The sequence below is a fragment of the Schistocerca nitens genome, chromosome 3 (genome assembly GCF_023898315.1).
Source record: "Schistocerca nitens isolate TAMUIC-IGC-003100 chromosome 3, iqSchNite1.1, whole genome shotgun sequence".
Lineage (NCBI taxonomy): Eukaryota > Metazoa > Arthropoda > Insecta > Orthoptera > Acrididae > Schistocerca > Schistocerca nitens.
This window is the reverse complement of record NC_064616.1, coordinates 671547024-671574712: the sequence shown is the minus strand read 5'-3', so window position 1 is coordinate 671574712 and position 27689 is coordinate 671547024. Positions and strand designations below refer to the sequence as shown.

General features: G+C 44.0%; 1 protein-coding gene across 1 annotated transcript in view; it reads left to right on the top strand.

The window, feature by feature from the left end:
- The first annotated feature begins 1831 nt into the window (after positions 1 to 1831).
- The window catches only part of LOC126249384 (ly6/PLAUR domain-containing protein 6B-like), a 397877-nt gene continuing 372019 nt past the window's right edge, over positions 1832 to 27689 (top strand). Inside the window, exons 1-2 of the mRNA XM_049951036.1 lie at positions 1832 to 1840; positions 2072 to 2174. Of these exons, the coding sequence (XP_049806993.1) occupies positions 1832 to 1840; positions 2072 to 2174 (112 nt within the window). The remainder of the gene's footprint in view (positions 1841 to 2071; positions 2175 to 27689) is intronic.

The following is a 27689-nucleotide window of genomic DNA, read 5'->3' as shown; positions in this document are numbered from 1 at the left end:
CTCCTCGTTCCGCTCTCGCTCAAGGCAGTAAATTTCCGCCCCTGCAGAACATGATAAGTCTCTTCCCAGTCCCTCTTTAGCGGATAGCACCTTCTGAGGAACGCGTTGTCCACGTCACTCTTTCTGTAAGTTCTCAGCTTTAATTAACTCCCAGACATGCTCTACTACAGAACTTGTTAGCATGTGGAGATAGGGCTGTGTTAACCAATGAAATGATTAACGATCCGATTCTGCCTCGTATCCAGTAATCTAATATAAATATAAATGGAAAAGGATTTACAGAATATTAAATTTATGAATTGTTCATTTAACTTAACAACATAAAAGCAATAATACATTGTTCAGTTAACTTAGTAACATAAAAGGAAATGTGTGCTGTTCATTTAGTCATTTCACACGTTTCACTGCACACAAGTACAAACACTGCAGCTGACGCTAGGACTACGACAATGCAACAACTTATATTTTACTTCTCCCAGTCTTCCCTTCTACCTGTCTGAAAAACTGAGTCACCATCCCCTCATGATAAATGATGTTGGACTCAGAAAAATGGTTAGATAGTATAATCCGCTAGTAATAACTTGTTTATTATAATCCTTTACTCTAAATTTTGCACATAATCTTCATCTGTGTATTATCCACTACTGAAGAAATGCTCTTAGACTCTATTTTAAATAGATGTATTTTGGCTATCTCTTTCATTTCTGTGGACAGTTATTATATAATTTTAATCCATGATACAAAATCCTGTTTAGACGCTTTGGTTTGTTCTTCCTTGGTAAATGTAACAACATGACAAGAAAGACTGAACAACTGTAATACACCCAACTGCATAAAATCAACTGTTGTAAACCAGACACTGCAGATCTTACTCATACGAAAATTCAACGTCCATATACTCAGTTGTGTAGTCAATGGTATTCATAAATGTAATTGTTGAAGTAAAAACTCTATTCTCTAGGAAATGAGGTATTTCACATTCTTCCCACAGACACTTCTGAATGCTTAACTACGAGGGCTATCCACAAAGTACATTACGTTTTGGAATTAAAAATAAATAAAGTATTGGAATTTTTTTTAATTATATACAGATGAAAGCCACACTTAAATACTACTTTTCTACATAGTTGCCATTTAAATTGAAGCACTTATCGTAGCGATGGACGAGCTTGGAAATTCCTTCGTCGTAAAATTCGGCCGCCTGCGCCTTCAACCACGTGATTAGTCAGTAACCCGGTAGAAATACGATTTTTGTGGATTTCCTGGAAAGAGGCACTACAATAAACTCTCAAAGGTATTGCCAATCTCTGCACAACCTCAGAAGAGCAATACAAAACAAGCGCAGGGGAAAGTTGGGCTCAAAGATCTTGCTGATTCACGACAACGCCCGGGCCCACACGGCAAATGCCACTCGTGAAGTTCTCGAATCTTTTAAGTGGGAGTTGTTTCCTCATCCGCCGTACAGTCCCGACCTGGCACCTAGCGACTTCCACTTATTCCCGGCAATGAAGAAGTGGTTGGCTATGCAGCGTTTTGATGACAACGCACAGCTTCAAGAAGAGGTAACCACGTGGTTGAAGGCGCAGGCGGCCGAATTTTACGGCGAAGGAATTTCCAAGCTCGTCCATCGCTACGATAAGTGCCTTAATTTAAATGGCAACTATGTAGAAAAGTAGTATTGAAGTGTGGCTTTCATCTGTATATAATAAAAAAAAATTCCAATACTTTATTTACTTTTAATTCCAAAACGTAATGTACTTTGTGGATAGCCCTCGTATTTCATTGAGAGTATGCTATTTAGATGTCACTATTGGCAATGATGAAAGGCCCAATGGATGTGGTACAGTAAACATGTGTTGTCAGTATGCTAAATACTTGCGCTGAGTAGCTAATCGATAATCGTCAAACGACAGCAGTGAAAGAGCATAAGTTTCATAGAATCGCAGCAGGAAGGCTGCAGTGATGTTGGGACTTAGATGATGTGTTGCAGATGGTCACTGATATGTGCTCTGTTAGTAGAACTGTCAAAACGGAGTGTGCATAGAACGTGAGTGTTGCTGGTGTGTTGCAGATGTGCCGCGGGCTGGTGGTGGGCTGCTGGCTGATGGTCGCCCTGGCGCAGCAGCGACTCGCCGCCGCTGTGACGCCCGCCCCGCACCAGCCCTCTCCTGCTCGTGAGTACCTCTGTTCCGAACTCATTTTGTGGAACAAGGTCCATTTAGACGTTCATATTCCCAGGATATGTACCTTAACATGTTCTGCAGAAATGATCAGCATTTGAACCATGCCGGCCCGCGGGTTCAGCGTCGACATCGATATCGCGGCGGAAACCCACCTACCGGTAAAATGTGCCTGCGGCTCTCGTTGTCGCTATAAACTGAAGGCAATAGTTTAGTGTGACTTGAGCAGACGTGGAGGATACCTCGCATACGTACGCGCGAACCGTACCGTCAAATCAGTGCGTTTGAAAAAGGGCGCACTATTGGCATGAAAAATGTGGTATATCCATCCAACCCTCCCTCCACCCCCCCCCCCCCCCAGAGAAGATCGACATCTCATCAGAATGGCATTGCAGGATAGATCTGCGTCCCACTTGGCTCTGGCGCAACAGTGGAAAAGTCTAAGACCTCGTGCACTGTCAATGGTGACAGACCGTCGCCGTTTATTACGGCATGGGTTATGTGCGCGTCGTCCACTTCACCGCCTACCTTTGAAGAATGTGTAGAAACACGCTAGACGGCAGTGGTGTGTCGAAGGACATCGCTGGGACAGGAATGACATCAGATAGTTGGCTGGCTCTGAGCACTATGGGACTCAACTGCTGTGGTCATAAGTCCCCTAGAACTTAGAACTACTTAAACCTAACTAACCTAAGGACAGCACACAACACCCAGCCATCACGAGGCAGAGAAAATCCCTGACCCCGCCGGGAATCGAACCCGGGAACCCGGGCGTGGGAAGCGAGAACGCTACCGCACGACCACGAGATGCGGGCTACATCAGATAGTGTTTCCGGACGAATCCAGGTTCTGTTTGTTAGAAAACGATGGCCGTGTTTTGGTTCACCGCAGACAGGGAGAGCACAAGACATACAGGGCCAACTCAAGGCCCTAAGGTGTGGGGTGCTATTGGGTACAACCACAAATTACAGTTGATGCGTGTCCAGGACACAGTGACCACTGTGAGCTACGTGAATAACATCCTGCAACCCGTAGCCGCACCCTCTATTGCACAACACCCCAGACGCCGTTTTTCGGCAAGACAATACACGACAACTTGTTGCTGTATGAACACGTTGCTTCTTGATGTCACAGGATATCAGCCTTTTGCCCTGGCACGCCAGATCACCAACTCGTTGCCAATCGGAAATGTGTGCAATATGGTGAAATGACGGTTGTAGCACTGTGACCCAATGCCAACCACCGCAAGTGACTTTTTGAATCAGATGAATGCAGCAAGGATGGCTATAGCACAGGACGCCGTTCGCGCCTTATACACATCGATGCCGTCACGCATGGACCAAGTTATCAGGACCCATGGTGAACCCTGTGCCTACTAGGTAACAGTCAACCGAGGTGACTGAAATGCTAATCATTTGCGCAGAACATGTCCTGTGAATATGAACCTCTTACCTATAGTCGTTCAAGGTGTTCTGCTTTTTCTGAACATGGTTGTTTGTAGAAATATGATTTATAAGTTTCCTGTAGCTAAACTGCACATAATACTCAATGTTTATACCAATAACTATGAATACTGTTCCATCTTGTTTCCATTAGTCGGTCTAGATTTTTTTTATATAAAATACACTCTAAGACAATAAACACACGCGCCACAAAGGAATTATCCGCATGGGAAGAAAATCGGTATATGTGATGTATATGTGCAGATAAATAAAAGATTACAATTTCAGAAAACTTGAATGGTTTGTCCAAGAAGAAAAGCTTCACAAATTGAGCAAGTCAATAAAGCGTTGGTCCACCTCTGGCCCTTATACAAGGGTTGGAACTTTAATAGTGGCAACTACACTCCTGGAAATTGAAATAAGAACACCGTGAATTCATTGTCCCAGGAAGGGGAAACTTTATTGACACATTCCTGGGGTCAGATACATCACATGATCACACTGACAGAACCACAGGCACATAGACACAGGCAACAGAGCATGCACAATGTCGGCACTAGTACAGTGTATATCCACCTTTCGGAGCAATGCAGGCTGCTATTCTCCCATGGAGACGATCGTAGAGATGCTGGATGTAGTCCTGTGGAACGGCTTGCCATGCCATTTCCACCTGGCGCCTCAGTTGGACCAGCGTTCGTGCTGGACGTGCAGACCGCGTGAGACGACGCTTCATCCAGTCCCAAACATGCTCAATGGGGGACAGATCCGGAGATCTTGCTGGTCAGGGTAGTTGACTTACACCTTCTAGAGCACGTTGGGTGGCACGGGATACATGCGGACGTGCATTGTCCTGTTGGAACAGCAAGTTCCCTTGCCGGTCTAGGAATGGTAGAACGATGGGTTCGATGACGGTTTGGATGTACCGTGCACTATTCAGTGCCCCCTCGACGATCACCAGTGGTGTACGGCCAGTGTAGGAGATCGCTCCCCACACCATGATGCCGGGTGTTGGCCCTGTGTGCCTCGGTCGTATGCAGTCCTGATTGTGGCGCTCACCTGCACGGCGCCAAACACGCATACGACCACCATTGGCACCAAGGCAGAAGCGACTCTCATCGCTGAAGACGACACGTCTCCATTCGTCCCTCCATTCACGCCTGTCGCGACACCACTGGAGGCGGGCTGCACGATGTTGGGGCGTGAGCGGAAGACGGCCTAACGGTGTGCGGGACCGTAGCCCAGCTTTATGGAGACGGTTGCGAATGGTCCTCGCCGATACCCCAGGAGCAACAGTGTCCCTAATTTGCTGGGAAGTGGCGGTGCGGTCCCCTACGGCACTGCGTAGGATCCTACGTTCTTGGCGTGCATCCGTGCGTCGCTGCGGTCCGGTCCCAGGTCGACGGGCACGTGCACCTTCCGCCGACCACTGGCGACAACATCGATGTACTGTGGAGACCTCACGCCCCACGTGTTGAGCAATTCGGCGGTACGTCCACCCGGCCTCCCGCATGCCCACTATACGCCCTCGCTCAAAGTCCGTCAACTGCACATACGGTTCACGTCCACGCTGTCGCGGCATGCTACCAGTGTTAAAGACTGCGATGGAGCTCCGTATGCCACGGCAAACTGGCTGACACTGACGGCGGCGGTGCACAAATGCTGCGCAGCTAGCGCCATTCGACGGCCAACACCGCGGTTCCTGGTGTGTCCGCTGTGCCGTGCGTGTGATCATTGCTTGTACAGCCCTCTCGCAGTGTCCGGAGCAAGTATGGTGGGTCTGACGCACCGGTGTCAATGTGTTCTTTTTTCCATTTCCAGGAGTGTATTTATTTACAGCTCGTACAAAATATATATATGTTTCAAAGTTTAGATGACCTTCAAAGTAGTCACCAGCATGGTGTATAACCCTTTGCCAGCGATGTGGAAGTCGTAGGATACTCTTAGCAGTGCCAGTTGTGTCGATAGCTCGAGCGGCGCGGTCTATTGCCCGACGAATTTGTAGCAGTTCTGAAGCGAATGCCTCGAAGTGTTTCCTTCAGTTTAGAAATCGAGTTGAATTTACGAGGGCTTAAGTTAGGGGGAGTGCAGTTGGTGCTATAGCACTTAGCAGCCCCATCAGTCAAACAAATCAGTAACAATTTGCACTGTACGTGATTGAGCATTGTGCTACAAAATGATGGTCAGGTCCTGCAGAAAGTGTCTACACATCTATCTCTATGCTGTTCATTTCTGGAAGACAACCTACGACCAGTTGTTGAGTTATCTTGTCAAATTCTGGCCAACTGGCGAGTTGACTCGTCAAAAGCCTAAGCAGATCGGGGGGCCCTGCCCATGATGTGCCAAACGTTCTCAATTGTGGCAGCAAAAGCATAGTGTGACAGCTCCAACCACGTACTTACAGTACTGTTTAACAGAATCTGATGGGAAACACATGGCTCTATGTGAATAACAATAAGCTCGAATATGCAAAGCACAAATCAAGATCATAGGCATCGTCACAACTCGCCGAAAAGAGATGAAATTCTCCCTACACCGACGCCTATTGGCAGTGTTCCATTAAAGCTTGGCGTGACGTGAGAATCCGCCTCTTTCTGCTACTTGAGATTCATTTATGTGAAACATAATTTAACACATGGTATTTTATGCTCTGACTCAAGTGCCGCCCTACATTTGAATGCAGACATGCCTGTAATTTTAGGTAATCACAGCAGGAGAGTAATACGTATTTTTAACAACCACATATTGTCAGAGCGCCTCCTTTATACTTAGGTACGAAATACCAGCGATAAATGCTGCTATCAGAGCACAAAAAGGCAAATATGCTCCTGCTTAAAGGATTCTGACTGAAAAGTGGGGTGCCAGCATGCTCATTCTACCTTTCTCAGCACCTTTAAAAAATTTCCCAAAAATATAGGCATGAACTGTAACTCGCTTACACCCAATTGCTGTAAGTCACCCATACCCAGTCAGTCTCACTTGCCGATTCTCACTCACTTATTCAGCCCACCTTATTGCCGTTATGTCTTTTTACTCTATAACTGTCACTGTCCTCTGTCTCATAGCCATATTCTCCTGCTCGTGTGGGACGAAGTGTTTCGGCAGTGCAACGAATGTGTGCAGAAGGCCGTAGAACACGACCAGGTGGCAGGTGGGCCAAGTCGCACCACCCAGAGACCCCCCCCCCCCCCCCCCGAGATCGACACCTCATCCGAATGGTATTGCAGGATAGATCTGCGTCCCCCTTGGCTCTGGCGCAACAGTGGAAAAGTCTAAGACCTCATGCACTGTCATGGGTGACAGTCCGTCGCCGTTTATTACGGCATGGGTTATGTGCGCGTCGTCCACTTCACCGCCTGCCTTTGAAGAATGTGTAGAATGGCACTGTCTGCGTCCTGCTCTCTGTTACTGCTAATATATTATTCATTACTTCCCACTGCTGCTCTCTTTCCTCACTGCCAGTATCTCTCTCTTCATCTCTAGCACTGTCATAGGCTCTGTCTCTCATTATCACTGGCTCTCACCCATTACCAATTGCTCTGTCTGTTTATTCCTCTCCCACTGGTACTGCCTCCTTCGTTGTTTTCCTACCACTTTTGTGTCACTGCCAACTATGTTCCCTTGCCACTGTGTCCCTTTCTTTCTCTCATACTGCCATTGTTTCCCTAGCTCTTTTCATACCACAACCATTACCACTGCCAGTCTCTCTGCATAAAAAAGTGCGAAAAGTTATATAACTTTTTATAGCTATAGATTCTTTTATGGTGCTGAGTTATATTCAATGAGAGTAAGGTTCTTGATAGAAACAAATAAACTTGAATACTTATGCATTTAGATCGTCTCTGAAGGTTAGCTGAGCTCTGCTACATAAACCTAAAGCCCTTGACAGCAGTCTTCCTTAGTAACGTTGTTAATTCTATAGACGCACTGAATCTGATTCAAAGCTCTGAGTGCAGCTGCTTGAAAAGATGCACCAGCCAACCAAAGTTGCAAGCAGTGAAGTCATGTCAATTTAACGTCCTCTGCCGGCGTGTAGGCGCAAATAGTGGAACAAATCGAATTCTGGCGAAGCTTAAATTGTTGCCAGATTTCTTCCCCCTCCTCCCCCTCCTCACCCACCGGACATAGACATGGCAATGTCGCACTGAGATGTTGGTGGGAAATTCCAATATTTTGGTGGGAAATAGGCCAACTGAGCTACCTCAACTAACCTAACTCCCCCTACCCCTCTTCCCAATCCTATTACGTTACCCATTCCTCTCCACCTCCTTCCCCACTTGTGAATTGGTAGGAAAAGTCTCAGTCTGTGGTAAGCTGCAGAAGAGAAAGACTGTAAGGTATGTATTCATTTATTTTCACAGGAAGTGTGTTTTTGGTGGTGCTATCTGCTAATGGATTGTCTCCCAAACTCTGCCTTCCCCTGCTCACACTTACTGCCATCCTCCATCCCCACTTTATCCGACTACACGTGTGTATGTCGTTTTAAAGACTGATGACCAACTGCTGTAATCCACAATACAACCACAAGTAGGCGCTCGAAACTCTCCTACAGCTACCCACTACCTTCTGCCGCCCTCTGCCGTCTCCCCCCCCCCTCCAAACACACACACACACACACACAACTTTTCGATTTTCACCTGCTTGCTTATAGGCACTGTCAGAGAAAAAAAATTAAATTCTTATAGCTACTGTGGTATTCACCACTCTTCTGAAACGCTGAGTGGGCTTAGCTTATTTTTGCTGTTGGATTCAAGGATGTTAAGGCACTTTTTTTTATTTTCCTCACTTTTTGGAGCACAGTTATACAATGGGAGACCTACACCAGTGTCTAAGCACAGACAGGAAAATCATAACAAATACATATCTAAAAGTTCATGACATATTTCAAAACCTACAACAGATCCCAAAAAAAAAAAAAAAAAAAAAAAAAAAACCACCAACACAAAGCAGAACAGACTACAGATATTTCCAGTTAGCACTTGCATGAGGTGCTGCACCCCGCCGAGACACTCTCAAACAAATGTTGTAAAACACAGGATTTTGGCGCTGTGTGATAATCGACAGCGCTCCTGCGAACGAAAAGGTTGGAAAGACATCACTGACATGGTTAGGTGTATTGCAATAAACATCGCAGTCGATAGAGCAACAGAGAACATGTGAGAATCTGCTTAGGGGAGCCAATGAGAGGACGCTCTGCGTATCCATGGTGCCAGAGCCGTATTGGCTGCCCTGTTGGTACACGATAGCAGATCCAGTTGAACCTTGCATCGGTACATTGTGCAAATGTTTATTAAATAAATCTATCTTATAGTCGGATATACTCTTCAATACGTTGAAATCACAATTCCCGACGTCAAATCTGTCCACCCATTGTGGCTGGACGTACGTAATTTTTACGGGAATAGTAGTCTGATCACTTCCCATACACGTCTGTTGATATGTGGCAACCCTAGCCACAGTAGCTTTACGTTCCAACTGCGTAACGTTACCGACAAGTAGCATCATTATCATTTAGAGATGTATAGCGTCCGAAAAATTATAGTACGTGCTCCTTCATATCAGCAGTGCGTCCTTCGCACGGCCTGCCATAGCTTCCTAAGTAGCAACACGATCCCGCCACATCATCGTTATCACATATTTGTCAACGAATGAAAGGTGTAGATACAATTAAAACGCCCTCGCGTCTGTTATTTATGTTACGTCAGACTCTTGCACGATAGTTAGCGTATGTCAGAACAGGGACAACTGATACCCCCAACCAAGTCACAGACCCCTGCTAATATTCTCGAATCCTCTCATGCTGCGATAGCAGTGTTCCTTTAGTTAGAAGGCTGTCAAGCTTTCTACCCATCACTGGATATCTAGAGAGCTATCACAAGGAGGTAAAATAGCACCCTAACTTTCACTGCGAAATTCAGCACCAAGCGGATACTCGCATCCAAATATTTTATACGATTGGTACTGCTTCCACTGATTTGTAGTCAATGACGAAGTAAAACACTAATAGGTCTCTTCGGCTATTTGAGATTCAATAGTTACATTTAGATACAATCGGCTCCAACCCCCACCAATACTCCGTCCCCTGCAATTCGCTAGAGTTTACAGCTGTCGTAATCCTACTATAGACAGCAGCCTACATCTAAAAATGTATTCCGCAAACTACTGCACAGTGTGGGCGACGTCGTAGTAGTATTTTCGATTTCTTCGTTCCTACCTCAACTACGTAATGATACAGTAAAAATGAATGTCTGTATGCCTCTGTTATTTACCCTAGTCTCCTCTATGGTCGATATGCCAGATACAGATTTTTAATGACCAATTAAGCCTTACTGCTACACCTTTACTATACGAGGACTGCACAAAGAAAATCTGACACATCTGCAATTCATCGATATCAAATAATTGGCTATAAATATCTCCCTGTAAGTGTCATAATCTCTTTTATCGTATTTCTGTGATTACTACGCAATAGGTACGACTGTGTACTGGTGTCAGAGTCTTCGTTGACAGCATAATGTTTCGTAAGAAATATATAACTTTTTCTTAAATGCAACGTACCTTCATAATCCGAATCTAACAGTATCGCAGAATTTCCAGTGCACTATCCATTGAATCATTTACATTGGTGCAACAACCTCACACTCCCACGCATAATTCGGAGCAACTGCAAAAGTAGGAAGGGATTCTGGACTTAACCACAGCATTGCTCATTTTTTAGCCCCACGCGCTATTCGATAGTGGACGGACCATGAGACTGTAATCCATCTAGAACAGAATGTATCCACATGGGCAGTACGCATATGCGTAGACATGGTTATTTGCTTTGAAGCAAACCCAGTAATTACACGCTTATCCAACCATCGTACATCGAGAGCCAATTGACAAATAAGTACAAGCCGGACCAAACAATGTCAATGATTCCTCCAAAACATCAGTCATCTTACTACGTCTTGCACTTCTACCCAGTTTTGTAGAACCACAGTCTCTAGATGACGTACCAGCGGGATTTGTGGTCACTCGCCTGCTACATCGTCAATTCTTAGTGGTTGGATCACAACTCCCTTAAAAATTCATCCAAATTAATTTCGGCCTGACATAATCTTCTGATTTACATTACCGACTTGTCAGTTCTTACTGCTTGGCCTGCTTTCCTTAAGATTCTAGCAAACGAATCGGAACCCGATATATGCATTCTACTTCAGCTCGTTCCAAATGTTTACTGCTAGGCATTTTACGGCAGTTTACTATTCCGATGTCAGTGTACGGGATTTCTAGTTTATTAATGTGCAACAGATTTAGTCACGCTCAGGTCATCAACCAACTCCACCACAGGTCTTTCCACCTACTTACAGACAAAAAATGGTTCAAATGGCTCTGAGCACTATGGGACTTAACATCTATGGTCATCAGTCCCCTAGAACTTAGAACTACTTAAACCTAACTAACCTAAGGACATCACACAACACCCAGCCATCACGAGGCAGAGAAAATCCCTGACCCCGCCGGGAATCGAACCCGGGAACCCGGGCGTGGGAAGCGAGAACGCTACCGCACGACCACGAGATGCGGGCACTTACAGACAACTCCATCACCTACGAACATCCCACATCCAAAATAAACACATTGCTATCTATAGCAGGGTTGCGACACCGGTAAGCTGTATCGAGTTGCAGGGGATTGAGTATCGGTGAGCGTTGGAGCCGAATGTAGTTAAATGTAACTATTGAATCTAAAATAGCCAAAGATGCCTAGTAGTGTTTTATCTCATCATTGACTACAAATCAGTGGAAGCAATACCAATCGTAAAAGATATTTGGATGCGAGCATTCGGATGGTGCTGAATTTCTCAGTGAACGTTAATGTGCTATTTTCTTCTCGTTGTGATAGCTCTCTGCATAGACAGTGACAGAGGCTAGGCAGCCTTCTAAATAATGGTACTTGCTATTCAGTCTTGAATATGGAATTGATAAACCAAGAAGTAACGGAAGAATGCTTAAATAAGATTAATAGTGCCGATACAGTACATTTATCCATCATATCAACAGGTTACTCCAGCCAAAGACGAAGGCAGCACAACACGTTTGGCTTAGTAAACAAGGCCAAAAACTAAGTAAATCATGGAAATACGTGTGTATGAAGTCAAGAATTACGTCAGCTGCAGCGAACAAGCAATTAAGGTTGTGGTTTCTACATGGATAGAGGAAAAAATTAAAAAGCGGTACAGCATCGGGGACAAGGTGAGTAAACATCTTAAAGTGATGCACATGCGTATCACACGTATTCTTCACTCATGTGCGTTCTACATTTTTGACAACGCAATACGTGAACAAATGCGTAACACAATCCAGGATATGTGCTCCTTAAGTCAGAAACACAAAATAAACAACCTATTCGATCTTAATGCAGCCACAACCACAAAACCAAAACAAAAGTTCTCAGAGCGAATAGCACAGCTATCTGAAACAGTCCTTTCTATGAAAGAACTGGAAGTGCTAGTAGAAGGTTTCAAATGTGCATCCCCGCAAACCTTCCCAAAAACAGTTAGATGTATTAAAAGCTGCAATAGAATACAGTGTATACAAGGACATTGCAACCAAACATATAGTAAGTAGTGATATGCAAAAATGAGTGGAGTTAAACATTCCTACATCACAATTTATGGACAAGAAGGCATTAAAGAACCTAAAGAAGAAAATTACTGAAAATAACAACATTCTCACGAAAGCGGCTGAAAGTAGTACTTCGGTTCTCATGGACAAGAGTGATAATGTTGAGAAAGTGGAACAACTCCTCACATCAATTTCTACAATATACTGACCAAAGACCATACCAAAACTTTTACAGAATAAATTAAAAACTTAATCAAGTCCTGCAGAAGCATAATACCTGAATATGAAGCTAAGTATTTGATCAACATGAAACCAGTAACTCCTAAACTGTGTGGACTTCCTAAACTACACAAGGAAGGCCCACCTTTACGACCACTTGTGCCAACCTACATTGCATCAAATTACAAAACAACTAAAGAATTTCATTTCTGCGCCAAACCGAAGACAAAATTTAATTGTTAGGAATTGTAAATTCAGTGTTAACAAAATGAAAGATCTTCGTATTCCACATAGTGCAAAACTAATGTCTTTTGATGGTAGCAGTTTATTTACAATCTACACTTATATAACTTCATATCAAACCTTAGATAACTGCAAATGACCAGTTTCAGTGACGTATATTTTGCAGTGTACCGTCAGGCTTACACAGTCAGAGAGCCATAGCCAATCACAGTGATCATCCATTGTTCCGCTGATTTTTTTGCTTATAACCAGATACCTACTTTCATTGTAGAGCTGAATGGTTACGCCATGAGTTGACAGTCGCATACAGAATGTGAAACCGACATAATATGTAGTCTGAACCATTACATCATACACCGTCAGCAGTTTGGTGATTTTGAGTTGTGTGTTTTGCTGTCCTGTAACAGTTTACTACAGACAGTATTGCAATGGACTATTGTTTCTTTTTCCGTGGATCTCTAAGACCCCTTAAATTGCTGAAATAAGTAGAGCTCCCAAATCTAGTGAAATCTGGCCAATGTGTATAACATCTAACATGATATTAATAATTTGGGAAAATCTTTGGTTCAAAAACAGCATGTTTAAAATCACAAAACAATGAACCACTTCCGTATAACATAAGCATACAACAAGCACAAATAATATCAATACGAATGCCCAAGCTATTGAATCCTACATTTAAAAATTCAATCACAGAAGAGGAATGTACTTCCTTACTATCTGCTCAAATTCAGTGATGCTGCGCCCGCATCTCGTGGTCGTGCGGTAGCGTTCTCGCTTCCCACGCCCGGGTTCCCGGGTTCGATTCCCGGCGGGGTCAGGGATTTTCTCTGCCTCGTGATGGCTGGGTGTTGTGTGATGTCCTTAGGTTAGTTAGGTTTAAGTAGTTCTAAGTTCTAGGGGACTTATGACCACAGCTGTTGAGTCCCATAGTGCTCAGAGCCATTTTTTCAGTGATGCTGCAATACGCATCTGCTACACTAAAAGAAAGGGAACGCATACGTTAAATCAACATATAACACTACAGTGTCTATACTCAAATATTTATAAACTACGTAACTGTATAAAGATATATGGCAGAGAAACTTTTCCTAATTTCCACGACTTGTTGCGGTCCTAGATAGTCAGGGACCGATGACCTCGTAGTTTGGTCCCTTTCCCCCTCTTTTAAACCAACCAACCAACTTAGATCGTCATGATATAGTACAGGCGTTCCACAAAAAAGCAAGCGCAGTGTAATAGCACAACACATGTTCATATCGTTGTCAGTATTATAAAAACTTGCCACAGACCATATTATTACTTACAACTTCTTTTCAGTAAACTACATAACATCAGATATGATGCCATAATATATCGTTAACTATGGCTTTATTGCACTACTGGCCATTAAAATTGCTACACCACGAAGATGACTTGCTACAGACGTGAAATTTAACCGTCAGGAAGAAGATGCTGTGATATGCAAATGATTAGCTTTTCAGAGCATTCGCACAAGGGTGGCGCCGGTGGCGACACCTACAACGTGCTGACACGAGGAAAGTTTCCAACCGATTTCTCATACACAAACAGCAGCTGACAGGCGTTGCCGGGTGAAACGTTGTTGTGATGCCTCGTGTAAGTAGGAGAAACGCGTACCATCACGTTTCTGACTTTGATAAAGGTCGGATTGTAGCCTATCACGATTGCGGTTTATCATATCGCGACATTGCTGCTCGCGTTGGTCGAGATCCAATGACTGTTAGCAGAATACGGAATCCGTGGGCTCAAAGAGGGTAATACGGAACGCTGTGCTGGATCCCAACGGCCTCGTATCACTAGCAGTCGAGATGACAGGCATCTTATCCGCATGGCTGTAACGGATCGAGCTGCCACGTCTCGATCCCTGAGTCAACAAGTTGGGACGTTTTCAAGACAACATCCATCTGCCCGAACAGTTCGATGACGTTTGCAGCAGCATGGACTATCAGCTCAGAGACCATGGCTGCGGTTACCCTTGACGCTGCATCACAGACAGAAGCGCCTGCGATGGTGTACTCAACGACGAACCTGGTTGCACGAATGGCAAAACGTCATTTTTTTTTCGGATGAATCCAGGTTCTGTTTACTACATCACGATGGTCGCATCCGTGTTTGGCGACATCGCGGTGAACGCACATTGGAAGCGTGTATTCGTCATCGCCATACTGGCGCATCACTCGGCGTGATGGTGTGGGGTGCCACTGGGTACACGTCTCGGTCACCTCTTGTTCGCATTGACGGCACTTTGAACAGTGGGTCTTAAATTTTAGATGTGTTTCGACCCGTGGCTCTACCGTTCATTCGATCCCTGCAAAACCCAACATTTCAGCAGGATAATGCACGACGGCATGTTGCAGGTCCTGTACGGGCCTTTCTGGATACAGAAAATGTTCGACTGCTGCCCTGGCCAGCACATTCTCCAGATCTCTCACCAATTGAAAACGTCTGGTCAACGGTGGCCGAGCAACTGGTTCGTCTCAATACGCCAGTCACTACTCTTGATGAACTGTGGTATCGTATTGAAGCTGCATGGGCAGCTGTACCTGTACACGCCATCCAAGCTCTGTTTGACTCAATGCCCAGGAGTATCAAGGCCGTTATTATGGCCAGAGGTGGTTGGTCTTGGTACTGATTACTCATGATCTATGCACCCAAACGGCGTGAAAATGTAATCAAATGTCAGTTCTAGTATAATATATTTGTCCAATGAATACCCGTTTATCATCTGCATTTCTTCTTGGTGTAGCAATTTTAATGGGCAGTAGTGTATATTTTCCAGCTATATTCAAAGAAAAAGCCTGACATGCAAACAAGAATAAACCCCCATATTTTCCTTTCGCGATGTCAATGCCGGCCACGGCGTACCAAACTTCATGCGTGTAAGGTGTGTGGGTAACTGGCGAGCCAATGCCTGGCGAGATTCGTCTTCGCTCGGCCCTTCTCTGACGTAACCATAACAGCACAACATTTCATTGAGTTTTTATGGTGTGGACTTGAAAGAATTGCAAGGCTAGTTTCCTAAAAGTTTTGAGGACACTGTCAATCTTACATTCTTTTCGAGCAGTTTTCGACACCGTTTGGCGTTTCAGCTGAAAGTGCCCCTGTGCATGTGACATAGAAATTCCAGGTAATTCCCGTTTTAAAGGCAAATCCCATTAACGCTAAAACTGTCCTGGACATCCTCATTGCTTTCCTCAGGTATAGTTTCGACGTCTCCATAAAGAGGATACAAATGGCCCACGATATTTCGACCACAATATGTAAGTGAAAGACATTTTTCCCATTATAAAACTAAATAAGTCACGATTACGTGGCAACCTCCGTACGAAAATCTTTGAAATTGTCTGCATTTGTCTGTATGCCGACAGTTTGTACGAAATAAAAATTGTATGTCTTCAGCGCGCCAAAAATAATTCTAATTTTTTGTTTATGACGTACATGTGAAATATAAAACCATTTAAATGCGGTGAATTCGCTGTTTCCTCCTCCTCACGCTCAGGCAGCATGGCGTGGCGGTGGGAGAAATGTGTCAGCCAGGCTGATGGCAATGGCACTCGTACCAGGGCATAGCCGACTAGCCGGATTCTTGGCCACCCCTTTTGTGTATATGACAAGCAGATGTCCAGTGACCTTGTTTACCTTTCAGTGAGGAACAGAACACTGTGATCACAACAAACGTACCGACACATTCCGTCTGGCCGCTCTGCTAATTATTGATCATGCGAATGTAACACTTCATTAGTACCGTCATTACCAGATTACTCAAACATTCATTTTGTTCATCGGAGTTACATTTTGAATACATAGTTAGCTTGCTATTGTTTGAAAGTATGCTGTAGATAAAGTCATACACCCAAAGAAATTCACGTACAATTTTTGTGAAGCGTCAAAGCTTTTCAGTTGTCAACTTCACTATTTACGCATCATAAGCTACTAGTTACAAGCGTTGTCGCAAACAGTGATCAGCAGAATATTTAAGAAATGAAGTATTCTACCTCGTATTTAAAAGGAAACATTGTAAGTATATAACTGAGGCCTCCTATTCACAAAAACTCTACAACTTTCTTCGTGACAACGGCAATAGTTATAATATTCACGTTCTTTTTAAGATACTATTCAGTGTTTTCCATACGGAAAAGTATATCTTACCGCTTATTCAGCATGAGAATATCTGCGAGCAGTTCATCTATAAACACAAAAAAAATTGCATCACCCCCATATGTGATGCAGTTGTATTGCTAATGTGACTTTCTGTAGCGATTAGAATGTCATCCCTGATGTTGTTTGTAAACATACACACTGTTACCATGAGCGTTACATACGGGTAGAGCACCTCACTCGAATGGATTGAAACATTTCAGTTGAAAGTAAAGCACTGGTAATGACGCAGTAGAGACGTCTTTGGAACAGTAGAGTGAACACCCATTGTGCCACGAAGGACAGTGGCAACCAGTGACCTAATCAGCATCATGAGGTTGCGCATAAGGCTTGTCAGCCAGGTAAATTGTTCGACCTATGCACCGCATTCAAAATGATGTGGTGCGGACATGGAATCGGCTCCAACTTACAGGTAGTGTTGTCGACATGCACCACACAGGCAGTGCACGTTCGACAGGTGCACAGGATGATCGATATCTACGACTTTTGTGTCAAAGGAACCGAGGACTGAGTGCTCCAGAACTGAATTATGCGTTCCGAAAAGCTAAGAGAGGCTTTTATCGCATTAAATTGTTAGGAGACGACTGTACGATGCGAATCCTCATACCCGATGACCATGGCGAGCATCATGAAACTCGAATCTGTTTGTACCTCATAATCACAGACAACGTCTCTAGAGGCAACGCGGTAATATCCAACGTCTCCAACACTGTGTCCCACATGTGCATCAAGAAGTTGGTGGAACGATTTTCTGGGATGGTATTACATGCACCCACCGTACACCTGTCGTGGTTGTTGACGGCAGTCTTGATGATCTACGGTGCAGGGGCGAGATTCTGATACCAGTACTGGGACCGTATCGTCATCATTTTGGTGAGAATTAACGCGGTAATATCCAACGTCTCCAACACTGTGTCCCACATGTGCATCAAGAAGTTGGTGGAACGATTTTCTGGGATGGTATTACATGCACCCACCGCACACCTGTCGTGGTTGTTGACGGCAGTCTTGATGATCTACGGTGCAGGGGCGAGATTCTGATACCAGTACTGGGACCGTATCGTCATCATTTTGGTGAGAATTAACGCGGTAATATCCAACGTCTCCAACACTGTGTCCCACATGTGCATCAAGAAGTTGGTGGAACGATTTTCTGGGATGGTATTACATGCACCCACCTGTCGTGGTTGTTGACGGCAGTCTTGATGATCTACGGTGCAGGGGCGAGATTCTGATACCATTACTGGGACCGTATCGTCATCATTTTGGTGAGAATTTCGTCTTATGGGTCATGGTGCTGTTCTCTTGAACGCGTTTCTCCAGCATGCGAGGATCAGCAGAGTGGAAGCGGAAGGGCCTGTCCGTTCCCCGGACAGGAACCCAGTCGAACATGCGTGGGATCGATTGAAACGAGCTGTTTTTGAACCTCGATAACGACCACGTACTCTGCGCAACTTACGCAGAATCGCCTTTGAAGAGAGGGACAATTTCATCATCTACACGATGATATGCCACGATGCCCATATCCTAGCAAGGGGACGTTCCACCACGTATTGATGTTGCACAGGAATGCTATGGAAAAATCGCCTTGGGAAACAGGCAATTTTGACGTTCCACTATTTTATTTTTTATTTGGTTATCTTAACACATTGCAAATTGATATATACGCATATCTCAGAGCGAATTTTTGTTTTCTGCAACATGAATTTAAAAATAAATGGGTGATGCAAAACTTTTTTTGATGTATTTTCTTAATCGAGCAGAACACGTCCTCCGTCAACGAAACGTCATCAGTAAACCTGTTTCTGGTGCTTTAATCTGCTCATTAAATAACTTATGTTCTAAGTAATCACAAAAATATTTGGCAGTGGGACAGCTGGACATAATTCGCATCGTTAATTCCTCTTTTATTTATCGCGTGATAGTACCTGTTCTAGAAGTTCTATTAATTCGACAATTTGGACCTGAGCGATCATTCTAAATTTTTTAAAACTTATTTTTACACTGTTGATCGTTTCTATGACTGACGTATTCTAAACGATAATTATATCGAGTGACAAAATGTCCTGTTGCGTGGAATTCTTATATCTTTATCTTTTTTAATACGATTAACCATTTGTGTTACATTTTGATTGAATACACTGCCTTACAAAAAAGTAAAGCACCCAGAACACATGATCAGCTTTCACGTAACATCGTACCAAGTACATACTGTCGGCGGGTATGTAAATGATTACAGTTGCAATTCTTTGTGGCAGTTAATTAATGTTTTCCGTATTTAGTAATGTCACCAGGCATTGTAGAGCATATAAGAGCCGTGAACGGCGTCAGATGTTGATCGATCACTGTGAGGACACCGAGATATCTCGTACTCGTGTGAGACAGCGTTATCATCAACTAACAGAATTTGAATGGCCGTTATTTTTACCCTTTTCTTGGCTATCTTGTTCAGTCATGGAATATCCAGATTTTTGTAGCATTTGGATGTGACAGTGGCACAATCCACTGCACGGGTACGTGAGGGTAGACATACTCGTTGTCAAAATTCCGGTCGACGACGTCTGTCCACGACGAGGGAATTCGGCGTATTGGGCACCAAGCATATTGTAATCCCTTCATATCCTCGTATACGTGAAATCCGATAACAGGTAATGGTCTCCCTGCTACACTCTGTGTCATCCTGCATCAATGATCGGAGACAAGCATCAGCCGGACTAGGGAATTACCGTCCCATGCGTAGTCTGCCGTTAACACCATAAGAAAAACGGCTGCTTTCAGAGAGTCGCCGTAACCGAGAAGCATGGACTGCTGATGTATGGCGTCACATTGTGTTCAGTGGTGAATCTGTTCCGTACTGCCCCGGATGACTATCGTCGGCGAGTATGGTGGCAGTGGTATTAATCTTGGCGTCATGATGTGGTTTAACCATCGGATATGGCTTAAGGTCACGGCTGGTGGCGATTGAAGGTAATCTCGCGGCACAACGGCAGCTCATAGACGCCGTACGCTCTTATGTGTTACCTATCATGTTAAAGTACGGTGATGTCATTTTTTAACAGGGCATTGTTTGTCTACACGTAGTAAGTGTCTCTATGAACTGTCTTCGTGATTCCGAGGTACTTGTGCGGCCAGCAAGATCCCCATATCCGTCTCCGATAGAACATGTGTGGGGCCAGCTCGGACAGCAACTCCGACACAGTGCTGGTATGCAGTTTATCAGGTACCAGGTACAACAGTTGCGGGCCATCTTGCCTCAGGACTGGATGTAACATCTTTATGACGCCGTTCCCAACTGAATCACTCCATGCGTCCAGACCAGAGGGGGTGCCGTAATGAAAAGTGGTCTCATGCCAGATTCTACACTCCGCAAGCCACCATACGGTGTGTGGCGGAGAGTACTTTGTGTACAACTACCACTTTCCACTTTTCCAGTTCCAGTCACGTATGGTTCGCGTGAAGAACGACTGCTGGTAAACTTCCATGTGTTTTAGGGTCTCTCTAATTTTAGGCCTAAGTGATATATTGATCGACTCTTCTAGGAACGTACACTCTAGAATTTCAACAGTAGACATACCGTCATACAGAACGCCTCTTTCGCAGCATCTGCTACTGGAGTTGATTGAGCATTTACTTGACGCTTTTCTGCTTACCAAATGGACCTGTAACGAAACGTGCTGCTCTTCTTTAAATCTTCTCGATTACTTCTATCGATCCTATATGGGACGGATCCCAGACTGACGAGTAGTACAAAAGTACTGGTGAAACGAGTGCTTTGTAAGCTAATTCATTTCTCGACGTACTACGTTTCCTGAGGATTCACTTTGTAATCAATAAAATACTATCACACACTCTCTCAATCCATGGAGTTTCGTTTCGTTTCTTCCTCCCCTTCTCGATGCTTCACTTTTTTTGACAGGCAATGTATTTGTTGACTACTAGGCAGAGTTGATACTAAAAATCATAAATCGATCAGTTAACAGTGAGATCGTCATAGTGTTTGACGGTTGTTAGTCAAGAACTGCTTAGATAAAGTAGCAATTTACGTGAACAGTGTTACTGTTCGTGAGGAAAGTAGTAAGGAAATATGGCAAAATTACTTCGGTGAATTAATAACGATGAGAGTAGTGGCAGGAGCAACGTTTAGTAGTTGTTCTTAGATGGAATACAACAAAAGATTTGGGTTACGTCTAACAGAACAACGTCGGTCGTGGGGGAGTGGGGAGTGTGGGCGTTGCCTGTGACTATCGTGGAGTAACCCGTCACTGCTGCCGCGCGATTGCAGATGGAAGCAGCCTAGAGAGACACTCGGGCAGCTCAAGGTCGGGACACGCGGTCATCAATTCCTGACCCGAGTAGGTATTCAAAGAATCATGAAGATACTCTTCATTGAAAGCGACAATGTAAGTATCTGTAAACAGAAGCTGAAAAAAAGTTTTATAGGAGTGGATATGTTAGGTCTAAGGATTGAAACTAAGTATTATATTGAGAAAGCCGCGGTAAGGTTTTGAGCGCAGATTAATTTCTTTATCAACAGAAACATGGACTGCGTAAATGAAGAGAGCAATACGGAACACCACGAGGTATTCTGAAATAAATACGAATTATTTGCAGAGGACTCCCCAGTAGAGAATGGGTTCAAAAACATAGAAGGTTTTAAGGAATAATGGTAGGACACAGATAATTGAGAGCTAGGAAAGGAAGCAAAAGTTCCGTATTTGACTGATGTTTAATAGATTTTAATTTAAATGTATGCGTGACAGAGAAAAAATTGTGCGCCAAATATATGCTTCTTTAAAGTCAGTACCGCCATTAGACTTTTGTTTATTTACGGTGCTACATTTACACTTACACAATCATGATTTCGGCTTCAAAGTGCCATTATCAAGTGTTTTAAGTGTTATAAGTTGGCTAAGATCGCACACTGTGGTATTAAAATACACTATTAGACACATTGTCTCACAATCAGAGTCGATATTTCTGGCATCTTAGGCAATTTATAACACTTAAAACACTTGATAATGGCACTTTGACGCCTAAATCATGATTGTGTAATTGTAAATGCAACACTGTAAATAAACAACGGTCTAATGGCGCTACTGACTTTAAAGAAATATATTATGACTGTGGCCCCGCATTATGAACAAATTATTAAATATATGCTTGTTGCGGACTGTAAAGTAATGTAAAGCACAGTCCACTGCAAGATATTTGAGAAATTAGTACTATAAAAACCACATCAAATAAGGTTCAAATAACTTACTGGAATGCAGTGGTGTGACGTCGTCAACAGCCACCAATATTTCGACGGCAGCACATCCAGTCATTTTCAAGGATAAACTGCAGCAAGGGAATTTAAAAACTCGATTTCCAGAGAAACTCCGGAAAGATAACACTCATACAAACACACACTTTAAACAGTAAAGCCATTGCAAACCAATGTTGAACGACCTCAGAAGTTATCAACAGTGAAATTAATAACCATCGGATGTGGTAGCATAAACTGTACCCCTCTGTTTCTTGACGGGAGAGAGAGCGGATTCCATGCAGAATTTAAATAAAAACCACATCTCTATTTATAAGATTACTTGCTAATTTAATTTCAGCAGCTTACTTAATAACACTATCCCAATATCTGAAAGTGCACGCAGAATCGCTATGGTGTCATAATGCCTAGGATGACCGGTACCAAGTAATGTTCTACAACGGTGGATTTGCTCGGCTGTTGTAAGTATGCGTGCTGCTTATGCACAGTACACTGGTCTTCCACAGTCCTGATGGTCTGACCAACATATGGCATGCCACAACTGCAAGGAATATAGTAGACACCCACCTTACGGAAACCAAGATCGTCCTTTATGCAACCTAAAAGGACCCTGATCTTAGATTGAGGTCGAAAGACGCATCTCACGCCATATTTACGCAAAATACGACGAATCCTGTTCAAAGTGCTCCCTCCTTAAGGCAAAAAAGCTGTAGATTTTAGTGCCATCTAGGCATCATCATCACTCAACTGGTGCACAATTTGTCGATAGAGCAACGCACGTCAGATCTGCCTTTCACTATAGCCATTCTGATGAAAGTGACAAACTCTCAGGATCCGAGATGGCATGGGACCCGTGAAATGTACTACGTACCCCTTCTCGTTGAGCCGGATGGTAACAGCTGCAAATACAAGTCAGTGTGAGTAGACTTTCAGTGAACGGTACGTTTCAAGGTACCGTCCATCTTCCTCCTAATTTATACATCAAGGAAGTGAAGACAGCTATCCTTTTCCACCTCTATCGTGAAACAAACATTCGGGTGCATTGAATTCAAGTGTTCTAAAAAGTTGTTTAAATTCTTACTGACATGATTTCAAACAACGAAAGTATCGTTAGAAAAACACGCAGGTTTCAAATCCGCCGATTCCAAGGCACTTTCCTCGAAATCTTCCATAAACTAAGTGGCAATAATATTCGACAATGAGCTTCCCTTCGCAATTCTGTCTGTTTGCTCATAGTACTGGTCATTGAATGAAAAGAAAGTGGAAGTCAACACAGGTCGAAATAGGTTCATTAATTCAGCACCTTAGTCGGTCGGTGTGGCCTAGCGGTTCTAGGCACTACAATCTGGAACCGTGCGACCGCTACGGTCCGAGTTGTTAATGAGATGCTCACACCGACCTGCAATAGGACTCAATAAAATAGCAAGGTGTTTTGCTACACGATATGTCGGAGCACCAACGTTACTCACAATCGGTCGAAGAGAAACCCCTTCCTTGTGGGCCTTAGGGAGGCCAACAGCACAACAAGAATTAAGACTTTTTATAGTCTCCTGCAACAAGGAACATATTTTCAGGAGGCTGTTAATCTCTCAACACTTTTTGTGGGACCGGCACCGATCCTGCGATACGCTGAATCAGACAGTAAACCCTGCATCTTTTCAACGTATTCCTGCTTCTCCAAAACAACGTCAGCATTGCCCTTCCCGCGGGTAAAATAACAATATTCGGATCAACTCTAAATGAACGTAAAGCAGCCCTCTCAGCTTTTGTGATATTATCCCTGGATGGACGTACCCCACTTAGCACTTGACATGCCTCCCTCCTAACCTCATCAGGAAGTAGTTTAAAACAGCCTGTTCAAGAGAACTGATAAATCTCACAGAGAAAGCTTTTGACGACGCAACTTTATCCTTTCTCGGGAAAGGTCTCATTTTTGCACGGACTCCCAAGCGTTTGACACTGGTTGAAGCCTACTCACACTCACTTGTGTCTGCGGTCTGATAGTTGTCTCCATCCAGCTCAACGCTTCGGACCCTGGCTCACAGAGTCAATGTCATCTCGGACCCAGAGAGTTTGTCAGCTGAGCTAGCCCATCTTGAACTCACCATTCGTCAGAATAGTTATAGTGAAATGCAGATCAGGCGTGCGTTGCGCTATCGATCACCTGTGCCCTGGGTTAGGGATGATGATATGAGGTGGCACCTAAGTCTACGGCCTTTTTGCCTTACGCAGGCTGAATTTCGTACAGGATTGGTCGTATTTTGCGGAAATATGATGTGAAATGTGTTTTTCGATCACCATCTAGGCTCAGGGTCCTTTTAGAATCCGTAAAGAATGATCTTGGTTTGAGTAAGGCAGGTGTCTACCGTATACCTTGCAGTTGTGGCGTGTCACATGTTGGTGAGATTATCAGGGCTAAGGAGGATCGGTGTACTGAGCATAAGCGGCACACACAATTACGACAGCTGAGAAAATCCGTCATTACAGAACATTAGCTTGACACTGGTCATATTATGAAATATAATAACACGGAGATACTGGCATGCACTTCCAGCTATTGGGGTAGTGTTATTAAGTAAGCTGTTGAAATTAAATTAGCAAGTAACCTAATAAAGAGAGATGTGGTTTTTGTTTAAATTCCGCAGGGCATCCTGCTCTCTCCCTTGTACAAAAAAAAAAGTAACAGGGTTTACGTTCCCTCACCTGTTGATTATTAATTTCACTGTCGATAACTTCTTAGGTCGGTCATCTCTGGTTTGCAATGGTGCTAGTGTTTACAGTGTGTGTGTGTGTGTGTGTGTGTGTGTGTGTTTGTGTGTGTGTGTGTGTGTGTGTGTGTGTGTGTGTCTGTGTGTGTGTTATCTTTACGGAGTTTCTCTGGAAACGAGGTTTTAAATTTCCTTTCACAGCACTCCCTTGTTGCATTTTTGTCTTGAAATTGACGGGATGTGCTGCTGTCGAAACATCACCGGTTGTCGACGATGTCACCTGACTACATTACCGTAAGTTGTTTGAACATTATATACTTAGGAAGAAACTCAGGTTTCACATCTAGAATAATGATTTTTTTCAAATATTTAAAACAGTCCCAATGTTTATTTTCAATTGTGCTGACCTTCTTGATAAATTATCGCATGGTCAAGAGAGAAGCACTCTAAATTTTCATTGTTACATCCATGATGGTTTGATAACATCGCGAATGTTTCCTTAAGTATCAATGAAGAAATAATTATAACCAACCACAATCTTTTACTTATAGTATGCAATTACACAATAGACGATAAATAGCTGGAAACAATAGCTACCGTAAAATACCTCGGATTCACTATCTAGAGCGATCTGAAGTGGAATGGCCGCATAAAACAGATAGTAGGAAAGCAGATACCAGGCTGATCTGACCGATTTTGAGTACTATTCATCGGTCTGAGACCTTTACCAGGTCTGATTAATAGAAAAGAGAGGCTAGATTCAACCAAGTGAGACCGAGTTTCCTCCCAGGATCGTTTAGTCCGCGCGACAGCGTTACGGAGATGCTTAACAGACTACAATGGCAAAAGCTACAAGAGAGATCTGGTGCAGTAGTGAGAGGTTTACTGTCTAAATTCCGACAGCATGCGTTCCAAGAAGAGTCATGCAAAATATTACTTCCGCCCTCATACGTCTCGCGAAACGTGGGCAACGAGAAAATCGGAAAAATTAGAGTTAACACAGAAGTTTACTGCCAAACATTCTTCCTAAGCGTCATTCGTGAACTGAAAAAGGATTGAGGGGTGTGGTGGAGGTGGATCTGTAGGTGAAATAGAGGCACACCGTAAGGTGGCTTATGTTGTATGTATGTAGAAGCAAATGAAATTATATATATTACTCTAACTAGTTTCGGGTCATGGCCCAGCGTCCGACAGCAGCGAGGATTTCTCGTACGCATTTCTCATTTTTGCCCTGATGAAGATTTTTACTTTATACATCATATATATATGTGGTGTCACCGCTAGACACCACACTTGCTAGGTGGTAACTTAAATCGGCCGCGGTCCTGTAGTACATGTCGGACCCGCGTGTCGCCACTGTGTACTCGCAATCCTAGCGCCACCACATGGCAGGTCACAAGACACGGACATGACCTCGCCCCAGTTGTACGGACGACATAGCTTGCGACTAGACCTATCAAGTATTCCTCTCATTTGCCGAGAGACAGATTAAATAGCCTTCAGCTAGTCCATCGCTACTACCTAGCAAGGCGCCATGTGTATCATTGCTAATTGCTTACTACTATGCAAGAGATGTATTTCAACAAGAAGAACATCATTAAAAGTTAAGTAGATGACAATCTCTCTTCTTTTCTTTATAGTTTTTCATCCAGTCTCCTGTTTCAGAATTTACGCCCGTCTGCGTTAGTTTCGCGTGCACCTAGCCACTCATTGTGTCGAGACCTTAGGGAATCGACACAACAATATATATATATATATATATATATATATATATATATATATATATATATATATGTGTGTGTGTGTGTGTGTGTGTGTGTGTGTGTGTGTGTGTGTGTGTGTGTGTATTTCGGGCCGTGCCCATTCAGCCATCTCAACAGAAATGTCAGTTAACGGTACAAAAGTAAGGACAACACAACACCCGTCAACGAGCGGGGAAAATTTCCAGCCCGGGCGGGAATCGAAGCCGGACCACTTCGCGTAGCAATCCGCCGCGCTGACCGGACAACTACCGAGACACTGACACACGGCATGTTCACACATATACCGGTCTGCCATTATTATGACAAAGCGACTAGGCCTGAACCATTCATTCAAAAAGAGTTTGACTAGATGTGCGTTTTCCTTCATTGATATTTACAATAAAAATTGTTTTCATAGTTCAGGGCTTGCAAGATAAGTAAGTAATGGAGGCAAAACTCATCGTTGTTGCTGGGAGGATGCTGCAGTGAGCTGCTATAATTAATCGAAGTACAGCTGGTATCGGTTGGCGCAATCAATGGCATTCCGGGCGTGCAGGCTGTAGAGAGTTACTGCTGGCGGCAGAATGGAGGTAATTAGCGCACGCTGCGGTGGGCTGTGTTTACGGAAATGAATAGCCGTGGTCAAGGTCATTCTGAATTGTCAGAAGAGAGACGGATTCAACTTGCATCTTCAGGATGTGACAGCAAACTGTCAATGGTGCACTGATGACGACCATACTTTGCTTCACTGCAAATACACTCCTGGAAATGGAAAAAAGAACACATTGACACCGGTGTGTCAGACCCACCATACTTCCTCCGGACACTGCGAGAGGGCTGTACAAGCAATGATCACACGCACGGCACAGCGGACACACCAGGAACCGCGGTGTTGGCCGTCGAATGGCGCTAGCTGCGCAGCATTTGTGCACCGCCGCCGCCAGTGTCAGCCAGTTTGCCGTGGCATACGGAGCTCCATCGCAGTCTTTAACACTGGTAGCATGCCGCGACAGCGTGGACGTGAACCGTATGTGCAGTTGACGGGCTTTGAGCGAGGGCGTATAGTGGGCATGCGGGAGGCCGGGTGGACGTACCGCCGAATTGCTC